The sequence below is a fragment of the Babylonia areolata genome, chromosome 28 (assembly GCF_041734735.1).
Source record: "Babylonia areolata isolate BAREFJ2019XMU chromosome 28, ASM4173473v1, whole genome shotgun sequence".
Classification (NCBI taxonomy): domain Eukaryota; kingdom Metazoa; phylum Mollusca; class Gastropoda; order Neogastropoda; family Buccinidae; genus Babylonia; species Babylonia areolata.
In genome coordinates this window covers 18,003,685-18,020,580 of record NC_134903.1, presented here as the reverse complement: position 1 = coordinate 18,020,580, position 16,896 = coordinate 18,003,685, and the positions used below count along the sequence as shown (strand labels likewise).

At 44.6% G+C, this 16,896-nt stretch overlaps 1 protein-coding gene across 1 annotated transcript in view; it reads left to right on the top strand.

The window, feature by feature from the left end:
- The first annotated feature begins 13,039 nt into the window (after positions 1 to 13,039).
- LOC143301730 (uncharacterized) overlaps positions 13,040 to 16,896 on the top strand; it is a 4,158-nt gene continuing 301 nt past the window's right edge. Inside the window, exon 1 of the mRNA XM_076616120.1 lies at positions 13,040 to 16,896. This exon is cut by the window's right edge and continues 301 nt beyond it. Within this exon, the coding sequence (XP_076472235.1) occupies positions 13,082 to 16,896 (3,815 nt within the window). The 5' untranslated portion in view covers positions 13,040 to 13,081.

Here is a 16,896-nt window from a genome sequence, read left to right as displayed (position 1 = left end):
ACTCCCGTGCAGATCGTCGTGCACTTTCCACTCGTAGTCCAGGACCAACGATGGATCGCAGACTGACAGATATAAACACGAGAGCTTTCCAGAGGACAGATGAAGGTAAGAGGGAGACTTGTCGTTAAGACAGCACAAGTCCATATCAGAAAGAAGGTTTTCCAAGAGAAGACCTCAGACAACGTGCCTCCGCCCGAGGCTTTCCGCTCCCGCCCAGCAGTCCCTGAGGACCGCCATACAGGATGGTAAGGGGTGGACACGGCGCCTCCACCCAAGGCCAACGGTTCTAACAAGGTAGGCACGTCGTCCGTCTGCGTCCCTGTGGACGTCGTCTGGACCGCGACGTCCACCATCCTGGGTCTGACGACAGAGGTGTAAGACGCCTTAGGCAACGCGGCCTCCACTTGTTTTCTTGTCTCAAAGAATGATATTTTCTTCTCTGTCTTCACCTTCTGGATTTCCTTTTCTTTTCTCCAGGCAGGGCAGTCTTTTGATGAGGACGGGTGGCCACCTCTGCAGTTCGCACAACGGGCTCGACTGATGCATTCGCCCTGGTGCGCCACCTTTGAACAGGTGCCACATGCCTCTTCCTCCTTGCATCGGTCCCGCACGTGTCCGTATTTCTGGCATTTGAAACATCTTAGAGGGGACGGCACGTACAGGCTTACATTCACCATCAGGTATCCGACTCGAATGCCCTTGGGGGCATTCGGGCAGCAGAAGGTGAGGAAAAATGTGTTAGTCGTGACTCTGTCCAACCCCTTCTTTACTGTCACCCTGTAAACGTCGGTCACTCCCTGAGAGGACAGCTCGCTCTTGATCTCTGCTTCAGACACTCCTCTCAACTCCGGGCATCTGATGACCCCCTTTGAACAGTTCAGACCTTTGTGAGGGGAAACCCTCACCGCCCTATCCACAAAAGTGGTCACCTTGAACAGAAGCTGTGTGTGCCTTTTAGACTCTGTCTCCACCAAAAATGCTCCGCTCCTCAGCCTCTTGATAGATTTCAGTGATCCCGCCAGACACTGGAAGCCCTTCTGGATAGTGAAGGGGCTGAGAGCCGACAATGGCTTGTCATCATCAGCGCCCTCCATCACAAGCCATGACGGCCAAAATCCAGAGGTCTCACCGACCTCCGAATCCGAGTCCGAGTCGTCTGTTCCTGGTCTCCTTCTTTTGCCAAGTTTAGGGGGGGGTAGGGGGGGGGGGGTTGTTTGGAATTCATGGTTTATTAATTGTATATTCATCCCTCCCTTACCCACCCACCATGGGGTCCAACTTAGGGGCCAGGGTCAAGGGAACACCAGCTTGACCCCTTCCAGGTTTCGGGAGGGATATACGACTAACAGCTTAGCTCCAACGTGTTCCCCCCCGATCATGCCCAGCTCCCGGGGACAAAGAACCAAGCACTACGGGGGTTATCCTCACTAGCCTCCAAACTGCCAGTCTTGACCCAGCCCCACGAAGGGGTAGCTGATTGACACACACGGACCAATGTGTGCCGCCTGTCTTAGGAGAGGTCCGAGCCAAAGGGATGTGTTGAGAGCAGCGTGCTCTCTCAATCCCCAGGATCTCATTCCCCTCCACCCCAGGTCGCGCCGCACGGCAAACACGGCGGGCCTGAAGAAGGCCGCAGAGAAAAAAGAATGTGGAAAAGAAGGCTTGATGGGGAGCTGAGGACAGAAAAGGGGTGGTAAAAAGAAGAATAGAGAATAGCGAAAGGGACAGTGGGTCACGTTTAGTTTGGGCCTCACTCACGACCTGTTCGGCATGGGAAGCCCTGTCAGGGGCATCAGTACAAAAACCACCACTTATTCAGCCTGAACAGCTACAATGGCTATGTAGGCTGTCAATTAAGACCTGGGACTAGAGCAGCAAACCCCCAGAAGCACTGATGCCCCCGCCGACATACCTCGCTCGATCACTGGCCACCAAGCCTCCCGACCACGACAAGGTAGTGACCCCCCCAGGAGGTGAAGAAGGAGTAAGAGGAGAAGGAGGAGGAAGATGGAGGAGGAGGAGAAGAAAGAAGAACAAGGAGGAAGAGGAGGAGGAGGCGTGACTGAAAACACGTTAGTTCCAAGGTGACTGATTAAATATAAGTTAATGCAGAGCTGACTCTGATTATAACACGTTTGTGAACAGCTGACTGATTAAAATACGTTGGAGACTATTTTACACTGTTTATGAAATGCCTAGCTGACTCTGATTAAAGACACGTTAGAGCATAGATGATTTTGATTGATAACACGTAAATGCATAGCTGACTTTGTAAAACATGTTAGCGCCCAGCTGACTCTGATTTAAAACACATCAGTGCCTAGATGACTCTGATGTGATGACAATCTTTCCATTGTGCTTAGACAGCAGAGTAAATAAACAAATGAATAAATTGATAAATAGATAGACAAATAAATGATAATAATAATAATAATAATAATAATAATAATAATATTTTTTTTTTTTTTCATTAAAGACAATAATGATAATGAGAGGGTGACACATCGAAACAAAACAACAGCAAAAATGATATATATCTGCAAAGGGGAATCACAGCAATTACCCACATGAGAGCAAATGAAACAAGAGAGGCAAGGCCTCAAAACTCACTTGTGATACACTTTTAAAAAAATCTATGCCTTAAAATGTGTTCTGTATTTGTTATTATAAAGCTCGGGTTAAAAGAAAAAGAAAAAGAGAAAAAAAAAGTCCTAACGGCAGATTGGAACCCCGCGTGTTCGGTGAGAAGAAACTGTCTTACCCATTACACTATCGTGGCTCCTTAACTGACGTTCAAAAATATAACATTTAAACATGCTTTTTCAAAGGGCGATAAATCGATTGCGGTATTCGCAGTCAGAACGCTGTTTAAATCATATTATTATCACTTTTTTTACACAAGTGAGTCAAAAAACAACATGCAAACACCACAGCCTGAACACAAAGTTTCCTTTTGTACATGTACCGTCGAACTTTCACATTAAAGTTATGTGACATGTACATATGAATGTATGTATGTATAAATGTATGATTGATTGATAGATATGTTGAGTGATTGAATGATATGTTTACTTAACTGACTGCCATTTATTTACGTATTTCATTGCACCTTCTTTTTGTAGACTGTTCCAATCGTATTTTCAACAGTTTCAGCAAATTTTCCTCTTGTGCTTTCCCTCGTTGCTGTGTCACTACAGTCCACATGTAAAACAGTGGGTTGAGAGCAGCGTTGAGAGGTGACATGAACACAACCAGGGTTCCACGAATATTGTCTGATACAGTGACACCACCTGCTGACATCATCGTTACCAGGCCGAACGAAAACCAGCCAACAGAAGACATGACAGCCACTTTTCTCATCAGATGTATTGAGGAATACACTGGCCTCTGTTTTGGGTCCAGTATAATTCTGCATTTTGGTGTCAGTTTGCAGATGACGATTTGGTCAGCTAAAATCATTATGGTTATGATGAAATTGATTCCAACAGTAACATTGAACCATCTGAACTCATAACTAGACCTGTAACGTTGAAACAAAGACATACGACAAAGACCAGACTGACCTTTGACGCCCCAGTGTGACAGTCCAGGAAGAAAAGGTATCATAGACAATGACACTCCAACAATCCAAATGATCACACAGGTTAATGTAATTGAATATGTATTGAATGCCCATATGATGTTTGGGAAATAAAGAACGATAGTATGATGCAGACTGATGACCAAGATGATAAAAACCGACACCTCACTGGATAGAAAGAACAGAAAACCATTCACTTTACATGTCAAACTTTCGGTCCATGTCTTTTCAAACTGGATGTATTCTCCATATAAAAAGTAATTTGCTATCAAGATGATGCCAAGATGACACCCCATACATATATCAGCAAAATGTAGATGGGCAATGGCCATTAGAAAATGCCTTCCAAACAGTTCTTTGAGAATGAATGAAGACATAAAGCAAACCACACTGCCTACGGCAGCAACAACACACACAACCCCGAAGAGATAAGTGTGCATTTCTGACGGAATCAATGTTCGGCATGAATGGAATACAACTTGAGGTACTACACATTTTACTTTAGTGGTATGTTCGGGAAGTACATTATCACAGCAAATTCTATAATCTGACGAGAATACGTATTTCAAACAGCATCCCCTTGAGAACAAATCCGAAGGAAAGTTCATCAGTTTATTCTTTCTAATGTCCAATTCAGTCAACGCAGGCATGTTCTTAAAGCCTCTAACTCCAATAGTTTTCAAAGCAGAAACAGACATATTGATATAAACTAAATGGGGTAAGTAAACAGACTCTTCACTGCTAAGAAAGCTAAGATGTGTGTTTGACATGTCTAACCATCGCAGTGAATAATGAACGTGCTTCAACAGTTTACTTGTCATTTCCTGTAGAGGGTTATTTGCTGACGTCAATGTTCTCAAATTAGGCAGCCTAAGAAAAACAGTCGTGTCAAACGATCTCAAATAGTTGTTGGTAAGACTGAGAAACTGCAAATTGGCGAGATTCACTCCTGACACATTGTATATGGAACAAAAGGAGAGACTCAGAGAAGCAAGATTTGCATTGTTCGAGAAATCTGTCAGTGTCATGCCTGATCCTGTGGCATCCACGAAACGAAGTGAAGTGAAAAAATAAGTGGGAAATTTTATATCACACCAGAAAGAATAACCCTCACACAGACAACCTTCAGGACAGGTCATGTCACACATCAGTTCATCATCATGATGTGGGCACTGACTCCATCCATCACACAGATGATTTTCATGCACACAAACTTCGGAATCTCTACATTGGTAGAGGTAAGGACAAGCTACTATCTCACAATCTAGCTCATCTTCTCCATAAACACAGTCGAAAAATCCATTGCATCGAGTGTAGACTGGAAGACAGTTCAGCCACTCAGCTGTACAACGATAGTGAGTGTCGGGACAAGAGTCTTCAGCTTTCATCTCTTTCTGAGTGAAGTACCCTGTACCATCCAAGTTAATGTGGAATCGTTGCCTGTGAAGGTCCTCTGTGAATGGGGGATGCAACATTTCTTGTGTTGGACAACCAACCTCATCAGAATCGTCCAGACAGTCTGATAATTCATTGCAACGTTGGCTGTGCAGAATGCACTGGGCGTTAGAACACAGGAATCCTTCACACATAGAACGTTCACAGAAAGACTCATCACTGTTATCGGCACAGTCTTGTCTGAAGTCACACACAAAAGTGTAATGTGATTTCATAATATCATCATCACATCTGAACATGCTGCGTGTATCTTTTTCAGTCATCCTAGGAGGAGTCACGCCATATTTATGCCTGTAACTCACGTTCATAAATATGTGAGGTTCTACATTCCTTGTGTTTCCACAGTTACTGCGGAGGTTAGAAAACAGAAATGCATGTGACAGTAGCTTACCTGAACAAAGAAACAGCCATTGTCGTGTGTTTGTAAAGTCCGACGTTGGCGAACGTACTTGATGAATAATTGTTTTGGATCGGATGTGTTTGAGTGATGGTGGGTGCAACTCACACAGTGACTGATAACAAAGCACTTCTCTAAGTTTTGTGTGGGAGGAAATTACCATAGAAGGAAACTCCACACCCTGGATCGTCCTTGAAGGATGGTATGGGGGCTTCACTCTAATGTGGTTCATGTTGTAGATCAGTGTGCCGTCAGACCATTTAGGAAACTTGCTGTATACAAAGGGCACTGTGTCCCATCCTGTTGTATAGCCCAAACACAGACGAAATTCGTTGAAGTATTTCAAAATGTGTGAAAGGTGTCCACGTTCCTCTCTTGTCTTTACTGAAGCTAGCTTTCCACTCCCACTTCTGCACTTAATATGCCACCGGTTATGAATGTTACGATTCTCTCCTGTAACAAGTTTAAAACATTTATTATTCGAAGCCACCATCCCCTGGCAGTCAGCACTGCTGAAGCGACAGTGTTCTGTTTCATCCCGTCCATCTTCACACTCTTTCCTCAGGTTACAGTCTAGATGATCATGGAATTCAGAATAGCTAATCACAGAACAGTTAAACAAACTGCTGGACATCTTACGGGGTCGTGAGCTCCCAGAAAGTGTAGAGAAATAGAGTTTACTATTCTGATTAAATTTTGTGACGTGTAGCTCGATGTACAGGTAGAATGTCAGAAACACATCAGCGAGTGGGAAGTGGTGAATGTGCCAACTCCGTACTCTCTGTTCTGTTGCATTCGTTTCACGGTAATTCAGAAATGGCTCAGGTGCCCTTGCAAAATAATAATGAGGATAGTACAGCTGTTGTACACTGATCATGATAACGTGTCCCCTGGGTCCCGTCAGCGCTGTGCTGTAAACTATATCTGGTCCAAACAGATGAAAAATTGACCTCATATATGGTGTAAACAAATATCCAGTGTACTTCATTACAAATTTGGTAATGAAATTATGGTGTTTAATTCCCAGAAAATGGAGGTTAATTAATGGACTGTTGGTATGATCTAAATATATATGAGACCCTTTTTGTTGAAAAAAAAGTTCTTGAATGCTATGTGACATGCACATCATTTTGAAGACTCCAAAGTCAAGGGTCATATACGTTTGCCAGTAACTCACATCGCACCAATATGATAAGCGTTGCCAGTGAACCTGGACAAACGAACCTCGTGAAAAAATCATGCGCATTCTGCAGAAAGACGTAGAGTGATCACACACACCAAACACTACTCCTTTCACGTAATATGGCCTGTTCATCCAACACTCTGATACATTCACCTGTAGGAGTGTGTAGTCTGTTTTGTTCTGACTGAGGAAATAGTCTATACCTGGACAGATGGCCCTGAGCGTTGTGATGTTGGTGTTGACCTTGTTCAGCACTCTGCGATCTGAGATCACGTCAGCAGAGACAAGCAGAAAACATCACTTTGGTGTCTGCTCTATGTTATAAACATAATATTCCACATTCTCTGGGGAAAAAAGACAACAACACATGCTTGTCCAGGAGACTGTATGTTCTGGACACTAAGTGGAAAGGTCACACAGTCAAACAGAAAGTCAGTCAAATGTGTACGTCACTTAGCTTGACAGTCAGTCAGAAATGGAATGAAGACGCTAACTGTTCAGCTGATACAAGACAGACAGTTCTTCAGTTCCTGGTGTTGTGCCGGACATTTAGTGTGTCACTGGTGTGACGACTGTTTTCTACCTGACAGTTGCAAATTGCACCAAACCAATTTAAGACACCAATGTCACACAAACACACGAACACACACACACACACACACACACACACACACACACGCACACACACAAATATTGCTAGAAGAGCATCAGATAAGATACAGTGCCATAGAAAACTAAGAGGTAGAGACAGTGGAGTACAAACACAAGCCACGTGACAGATAATTACCTCGCTGACCACAAACCACACAAAACTCTCAAGCACTGGGAAAGATCGCATCCTGTTGTCCTCAGCTGGTCACAACTGCGACAATGTGAGAACGAACAACAGTCCGAAACGCCAGTTTGCTGAAGAACTCCACAAACATTCTCACAGGATTGACAGGAACGGCACTTCGAGATTGTTGTTTACATATATGTTGAAAATGAACAAAGCTGACCAGAGAAAAAGGAGCTAAAACCTGGTGCCCCCTTTTTTTCCTCAGTGTTCGTCATGTGATCGCCACGGGGTTCATCCGAGTTCTCCAGTAAACACCCAGGCTCGTTTCTTAGCAGTTCTGGAATGCAAACCACAAGCAGTCATCGATGGGAAGCTGCCATGCAGCCACGCATTAGAGGTGGCTCCGCATTACCTTTGTTTCAGTGTAAAGGTGTTGAGTGGTGTCTGTATGCATGGAACATTCTCAAGACATATACCGACCTATTAAGCCAAGACCAACAGCACCACCATGTTCCCAAGTGACAGTGACACATGAACAAAATTGAAATGAAGGAACACTTTAAATAAATGTGACGAAGAAACGTTGCATCACAACAAAATCAAAACTTAATTTGGTCCCTTTTTTACGCTCCTTACCTGAATGTATAACATTGTTAATCTTTTTCTTTTTTATTGTCTTCTTTTCCTGTTACATTTATGTGGAAAGTTGAATCATTTCGACGTTATTCCCAACATCATCTTGGAAAAGATTCGGGTCATGTCATGATACATATTTATGTCTGAGTTATACACATTGCTTTAATTTTCTTCTTTACCATTGATTCCGATGTTTAATGTGAGATCAAAGCATTGCAATGATTCAATTCACCTCATGTAAATACAATAAATAACTTGAGTGTCATCACTGTCGATGGCTTTGCTAACGCCACTGTCATTATCGTGATCGTCTTCTCTCTCTCTCTCTCTCTCTCTCTCTCTCTCTCTCTCTCCTCTCTCCCTCTCTCTCTCTTTCTCATTTGTCTCTAAGATTTTTCCCCTAAAAAAGAAAAGAAACCAACCCTGATCACAAAGGAAATGTTTTTGATAAAATAAAATAAAACAAAATAAAATAATCAAGTGGCTTCCAACGCTTTTACGCAATGTGTGAGAAAGCATGGGAGGGAAACGACCGCACTTTCTAACCAGCCAGGCTTTCTGGTAAAGTGAAAGAAAGCATGGGATTACGAGAAAGTATGGGCCAGGAATGTTAGCCCACGATATATAGATATATTTCAATCAAGGAAAAGCAAACATCAGGCCTAGTATACTTTTCTCCTTTCAGAAATGACCTTCTGGAGACTTTGACATCAACTTGAACAAGAAATCTTTGAAAGTATGATTTTGAGATTTCACTACTCTACCGACGCTAAATACTATATAAAAATAAACCCACAAGTTATTATATTCTCACCTGCACACTCTGGCACAGAGCTAGAATATCTGCAGCTTCATCTTTGAACACCATTCCCGAACACCAGAAGTCAATAGTGCAACCATCAGGAGTAGTAAATAAGCTGTGTGCGTCATTAACTTTACGTCATGTTTCATTGTCATCATTCATGCTACTTGTGTGACGTTTTCTTGTCCATATTCAAACAAAAACTTGTGCCGGGTTTCATTCAAAGCTCTGCTGCGGACAGACGCACAGAACAACGTCGGCGGATAAAGATGGAGTTCTTCATCCCGGGTCCAGGATAACACAACTGCAGTCATCAGTGCAGTGCTTAGCACGTGGTGTCCAGCATATACTGACTCCGAACAAACAGCACTGAACTCCACCAACTTAGCATTTTTTTTTTTCGTTTGTGGGCTGCTAGTCCCATATTCACTGTTATGCACATGTGGGTTTTTACGTGTACAGCTGTTTTAACCACGCTGTGTATACTACTCCTTTTTCGGGGGGAGGGGGGGGGGGTGCATGTCAGGTATATTCTTGTTTCTATTACAGGATCTTTAACGTGCATATTGAATTTGATCTTCTGCATGCGCATACACATGAAGGAGGTTCAGGCACCAGCATGAGTGATCGGAAAAATCTCCACCCTTTACCCACCAGACACCGGGATTCGAATCCAGACCCACAGATTGAAAGTCCATTGCTTTAACCACTGGGCTGTTGCACTCGTCGAACTGAACAGTGATGTGAGTCTTCTCTTGGGGGTGGCTTCATGACAATCTGATGGTTATAACTATGTGTGGGGTGGGGGTGGGGGGAGGGAATGGGGGAAAGGTGGAGGCATGGGACTAGGGGTGTTGGTTCACTTTGTCTCTGTAAGCTTCGTTCCCACAGGAACGATAAGCTGACTGGCTGGCTGGCTTAGTCCACCTTAAGGGCAGTTACCTGATTTTCTCAAGAATAGTTCTGTAATTTAATAAAATGAGGTTTTGAAGCATCAGATATAAAATCTAACTCTAATTGATAAAACAGCACCAAAATAAATGTTTGACTCGACCACGCCTCACCTTCACTTTCTCGCTGCCATTTTGCCTGAGATCGATGTTGACTCGTGCTGTACATTTTCCTCAATTGCTTACCAACATGAGCTTATCAGAGTCCGAAACAGAACGATTGTTCGACAGTGATGATTATTTCACCATTCCTGACCCTGATGATTATTCTGTCTGGTGGGGTTTGGAAAATCAACCACTGAATCCAAGGAACAACGAGCACGTGTCCATTGACGAGTGAAATCTATTTTTGGAAACACTGATATTTGAAGGAAAACAGATAAACATTTAATTTTGTTGTTGTCTGTAAGTCGACTGATTATTGACATGCTATGATCCTGAATCTTGGTATCGTAAGTTGATTCAGAGGGTAATCAATGATTTTCACTGTCAAAGAGATGCCTTGAAAACGGCGAGCAGTCTTTGTTTACTTTTTAGCGGACGACTTTTGTTATGCGTGCGTGAGAATGACTGGTGCGAAAGCGCTTAGATTTGTCTATGCACAAGATTCAGCGCTATATAAGTACCATTATTATTTATTCATACGCAGAAGAAAAAAAAAATGTCAGGTTGTTCATTCACAGAAACAAACAACATGTCAGGTTATTCATTCACAGGAACAAACAACAACATGTCAGGTTATTCATTCACAGGAACAAACAGCAACATGTCAGGTTGTTCATTCACAGAAACAAACAACATGTCAGGTTGTTCATTCACAGAAACAAACATGTCAGGTTGTTCATTCACAGAAACAAACAACAACATGTCAGGTTATTCATTCACAGGAACAAACAACAACATGTCAGGTTATTCATTCACAGAAACAAACAACATGTCAGGTTGTTCATTCACAGAAACAAACAACATGTCAGGTTGTTCATTCACAGAAACAAACATGTCAGGTTGTTCATTCACAGAAACAAACAACAACATGTCAGGTTATTCATTCACAGAAACAAACAACAACATGTCAGGTTATTCATTCACAGAAACAAACAACAACATGTCAGGTTGTTCATTCACAGAAACAAACAACATGTCAGGTTGTTCATTCACAGAAACAAACAACAACACGTCAGGTTATTCATTCACAGAAACAAACAGCACAGAGCACGTTTGCCAGTTCTCTGCTACTCTCTCCTTACCCACAGCCTACATCAGTAGGACAGCCTGGAATGAAAACAATAGGAGAGGATGAAGGCAAAAACGAGACAGAGACAGAGACATAGACACAGAGGTACAGAGACAGTAACACACACACACACATAAACACACACACACACACACACACACATGCACACAAAACATACACACACACACACACACACACACACACACACACACACACACTTATACACACACTCGAACTGGTTTGACCAACGGCTGTGCTAAGATAATCCTCCGTTGAACGTTTGTGGAAGACAGAAAAATGATGGAGTGTTTACTTTGCAGAATTCACGGGAAAACCATTTGAGGAAACCCAAGCTTTGATACACAACCAACAGACTTGGAGGTATCTGGTGAACAGTTCTATGCAGTGCCTCAATGACTCTTCACAGATTCAAGGGACGAGGAGAAGAAGAAGAAGGAGGAGGAGGAGAAGAGGGAAGAGAAGAAGGAGAGGAGGAGGAGAGGGAAGAGAAGAAGGAGAGGAGGAGGAGAGGAGGAGGAGGAAAAACGAAGAAGAAGGAGGAGGAGAAGAAGGAGGAGAAGAAGGGGGGGGGGGGAGAAGAAGAAGAATAAAAGAAGGAGGAGAGGAGGAGGAGGAGAAATGAAGAAGGAGGAGGAGAAGAAGAAGGAGGAGGAGGAGAAACAAAGAAGAAGAAGGAGAAGATGATGATAATGATGATAACGAAATCCTTGAGAGTGCACAAGAGCTTTGGTAGTGTTACAATTAAGAAAATGAATGCAAGGAAAGAATTATCATGACGTGCGTGGTTAGCAAAGTCTTGGTACGATGACGTAGGGCTGATAGGAAAACACGTCATTGAAAGGTCATTGCTATAGGAACCGCATCATAAAACGGCGTTGAGTCGATCAGCGATTTCAATGAGCGAACGACGCTTCAGCCCAGACAGCAGGGAAAAACGGTTTCTTCACCGCTCGCAGCGAAGTCCAGAATATTTCAAGTCATCAACCGAGCGACTGATAATTCTACCTGCCAGAAGGAAAGGCTTATGGGCGCGTGGGTATGGACAGGGCAGAAAAGTTGAAGGAAGTTCGATTCGTGGAATGCGGGGCCGGGGTGCAGTCAAGAGTTTGTTAATTGGAAAGTTCTAGGTTAGAACACGAGTGTGTGTTGAAGTTTAGTACCCAGTGTTAGATTAGAAGAAAAGGGACAGTAATATTGAGTGTTCGTATGAGATTTTCATCGATGGAAAATTGATGTCCAATAGAAAAGAGAACCTTGGAACAAACCTGTGAGTTGGAAGCTAGTTCGTATATTGTTTTTTTTTTCATTTGAGAATTAAAACTTTGTCTTCGTTTGAACTTTAAGAACTGGTGTACTTATGGTTACTGTGGATGAAGCGTCTGACACTTAAAAATCAACGAACCTGGAAGATTTGTTATTACATTGCTACATCTGCCTGTCAGCTTTGTTGAGTAGTGTGTTAATAGCTTATCTTCCCATTATTCAAGTTACTCTTCGTAACATTTGGGGGCCAAGCCGGGATTTTTTTCTTCGTCAGATGTCTTTATTTAGTGACTGTGCACTTGGACTGGAGTTTTAAACGAACTGTTTAGGGTTTAAGTCGCGCTAGATCTACAAAGGTGAAATAGTGCGTAAGAACTCTGTGACAAGTGAGACGGACTCAGTAAAAGGAGATTGCTATTAAGTGTCGAGCAGATCCAGGGTAGTTAAATGAACTGTCGCCCGTGACTGTGAGAACTTTTTGTGAGTACGTTGTGCAGATCTAGGAGTATCTAGAGAGAGACAGCTGCCTTTGACTGTAGTGTTGTATTGAGTGCCGTCAAAACTTTGTAAAGATGGAATTTGTGAAGATTGGAAAGGAACTAGGCTTGACAGGTGAAGATCTTAAGAAATACGTTGATGAGCAAGAAAGAAAACAGCAAGAAATAGAAAGAGAAGAGCGAGCTGCAGAGAGAAGTCTAAAGAAAATACAGTTGGAGATTGAAGAGAGAGAGAGTCAAAGACAATACCAAGATAGAGAGAAACAAAGAGAATATGAAATACGAATGGCTGAACTGAGATCGGAAAATGGTGAATCCATTGCACAGACAGAAGTTCATATTGCCAAGAGACCTCGTCTCCCTGCATTTGTAGATGAGAAGGACAACATCGATAGCTACTTAGAGCGCTTTGAACGCCATGCTAAAGCCATGAAATGGCCAGGAGATCAGTGGGCCACGGACTTGGGTGCTCTCTTGACTGGTCATGCCCTGGAAGTATACTCCAGACTGTCCCGAGAAGATGCCGACGACTATGAGAAACTGAAATCCGCACTGCTTCGCAGCTACGATTTCTCAGAGCAAGGCTTCCAGAAACGTTTCCGTTCCAGTAGGCCAGAGAAGAATGAGAGTCCTGCTCAGTTTCTGACGAGAATCCAGAACTATCTTGAAAGATGGGTGGAGTTAGCTGAAAAAAATAAAGACTATGAAGGCTTATCTTACCTGGTCCTGAAAGAGCAGTTCATGGACTCCTGCCCGAGAGACCTGCAATCGTTCCTGCTTCAAGAAAAAGACCAAAGCCTGAAATCTCTCACTGAAGCGGCACAGAGGTTCCTGGAGTCTCAGCATCGGAGCTTTGATGCCAAACCAAAGCCGGCAACACTGCAGTCTGACAAACTGAGACCAGTGCAGGGTTCCAACCAGTTCGGATCACCAGTGAAGTGTTTCAACTGTGGACGACTGGGCCACAAAGCTGTTGAATGTAGAGCTCCAAAGAAAGCCAGCTCACAAAATGTCAAACCAGAAGAACGAAAGTTCCAAGGCCAGTTTGGAAACAGAAGAAACGTGACGTCTGCAAACGTCGCCATCAGAGAAGGGAGTCACAACCGATGTCAAAATCAGAACTGGAGTGAAGGACAGGAAAATCCAGAAAAGCATGAAGCAGTTGTCAGGTGCGCATTTGTAAACCGAAACGAAGGTGACTTGAGCACAATGCCAGTGGTGAAAGGGCTCTATGATAGCAAAGAGGTGAACGTGCTGAGAGATACTGGATGCAGTGGCGTCATTATCAGAAAAGACCTTGTGCCAGAGGAACAGTTAACCGGAAAAAACAGTTTCCTGAGATGTGTGCATGGACATGTTGAGTCAGTTCCCACTGCTGACGTCGAGGTTTCAACACCATTCTTTGTTGGGAAAGTGAATGCACTATGCCTCCCCAGTCCACTCAATGATGTCATCATCGGCAATTTTGACGGTGCCAGAGCAGCAGACAATCCTGACCACGAGTGGGGGCACACCTGCGCTGTGACAACGCGTGCTCAGGCCAAGGAGGAGAAGAAGAAAATGACTCCACTGAAAGTGAGTGAGCCCACAGGGATTCCTGACGTTAACAGAGAGAAACTCATTCAGTCCCAGCAAGCTGACCCTTCTCTGAAGAAGTCTGACAACAAGGCAAACACTGTGACCAGAGAAAACGCAGAAGTGTCCTTTGAAAAGAGAAATGGGGTTATGTACAGACTGTTTAAAAAACTGAGTGGAGGCCAAACTGTACGACAAATTCTTGTGCCAGCAGATCTGCGTACCCCAGTGATGAAGTTGGCTCACGAATCCATCTTCGGAGGTCACATGGGCATCAAAAAGACAACGGACAAGATCATGGCTGCCTTCTACTGGCCAGCTGTTCATGGTGATGTGGCACGCTTCTGCAGATCCTGTGATGTGTGCCAGAAGACGGAACCCAAAGGGAAGACTCCGAAGGTGCCACTAGAGAAGATGCCGTTGGTGGATCGACCGTTCAAGAGAGTGGCCATCGACCTGATCGGAGAAATCAAACCAGCCAGTGAATCAGGACACCGCTACATCCTCACGTTGATGGATTACGTGACCAGGTACCCCGAGGCAGTTCCACTGAAACGCATCGACACAGAGACTGTAGCGGAGACATTGGTGGACTTATTCAGCAGACTGGGTGTGCCTGATGAGATCTTGAGTGACTTAGGGACTCAGTTCGTGAGTAACTGCATGAAAGAAGTTGCTCGTCTCCTCAGCATCTGGCAGTTGACCACCACTCCCTACCATCCGATGTGCAACGGCCTGGTAGAAAAGTACAACGGTACACTGAAGTCAATGCTGAAGAAACTGTGTGCGGACCAACCCCGACAGTGGCACCGCTTCATCAACTCCCTGTTGTTCGCCTACCGGGAAGTGCCTCAAGAATCAACTGGATTCTCCCCCTTCGAACTCCTGTATGGCAGGACTGTGCGTGGGCCTATGCATATCCTAAAGGAGCTGTGGACGAAGGAAGTGGAGTCCCCAGAGGTCAAGAACAGCTACCAGTACGTAGTCGAGCTGCGTGAACGCCTTGAGGACACCCTGCAGTTGGCCAGGAGGGAGCTAGAGAAATCCCAAGGCAAGAGCAAGCACTACTACGACCGAAAGACGAAAGTGAGGAGATTCGTGACAGGGGACAAAGTGCTTGTCCTGCTTCCCTCTGATCACAACAAGCTGCTGATGCAGTGGAAAGGACCTTACCCTGTTGAGGCTGTCAAGGGACTGAACGACTATGGTGTGAAAATCAAGGGCAAGCAGAAGATTTTTCATGCCAACCTCCTGAAGAAATACACTGAACGTGAAACGGACGAGAGCACCACTGACGCACATGCAGCTGAGATTCACGAGTGGGCTCCCTACAACTCCTGTGAGACTTCTAATGAACCCATCGACGAAGAGTCAGTGAATGATGAGGAGCTCCTGGAGTTCAGTGACCTGAGATCTCAAGAGACTGTACATTGTGTTGCCCTAGGACCCCAGCTGGTCAGTAAGCAGCAAACTGATGCTCGAGACCTCCTGAATGAGTACTCGGAGTTATTCACTGAGTTCCCAGGAAGGACTGACCTGGTCCAGCATGACATCAAACTGACGTCTTCGACACCTGTCAGGTCCAAACCGTACCCTATGCCTTACGCCACCAGAGAGTCGCTGAAAGGAGATATCCAAGAAATGCTGAAGTTGGGTGTGATACGCGAGTCTACTGGATCTCCTTACGCATCTCCAGTTGTTGTCGTCAAGAAAAAGGACGGTACCAACAGAGTGTGTATTGACTTTAGGCGACTAAACAAGCTGACTCATCTTGATCCAGAGCCCATGCCGACAGCCACTGACCTGTTCCAAAGACTGAGTGGAAGTAAAATCTTCTCCAAGATAGACCTCAGCAAGGGATACTGGCAGGTCCCAATCCCGGAAGAAGACATTCCAAAGACGGCGTTCGTGACTCCAGACGGCACATACGAGTTCCTGCGCATGCCCTTCGGTATGAAGAACTCTGGTGCAACTCTGAAACGGGGCATGAGAAAACTCCTGGGCAATATGGAAGGTGCCGTGTTCTACTGGGATGATATCCTGATTCATTCAGAGACCTGGGGCCAGCATTTGGACATTCTTCGTGAAGTATTCAAACGACTATCAGGAGCACATCTGACAGCAAGACCAAGCAAGTGCATTATCGGGGCAGACAGCATCGACTTCATTGGACATTCTCTCCAGGAAGGAGTGAAAGGGGTCCTTGAGGATAACGTGAAGAAGATCCTTGAGGCCTCAAGTCCCCATACAAAGAAGCAGATGCGGTCCTTCCTTGGCATGGTGGGATTCTACAGGGAGTATATGCCCCACTTTGCCACTGTGACTGCGCCGCTTTCTGACCTGCTACGAAAAGGGAAACCGAACCAGCTGGAGTGGGGAGAAGCGCAAGAGAGGGCCTTCAGCACCGTCAAGAAGTTCCTGACCACGGAGCCTGTGCTTCGGTTGCCGGACCCTTCCAAGACGTCTGTGCTCGCCGCCGACGCTTCTGACGAAGGTGTTGGTGCAGTCCTCATGCAGGAGCATGA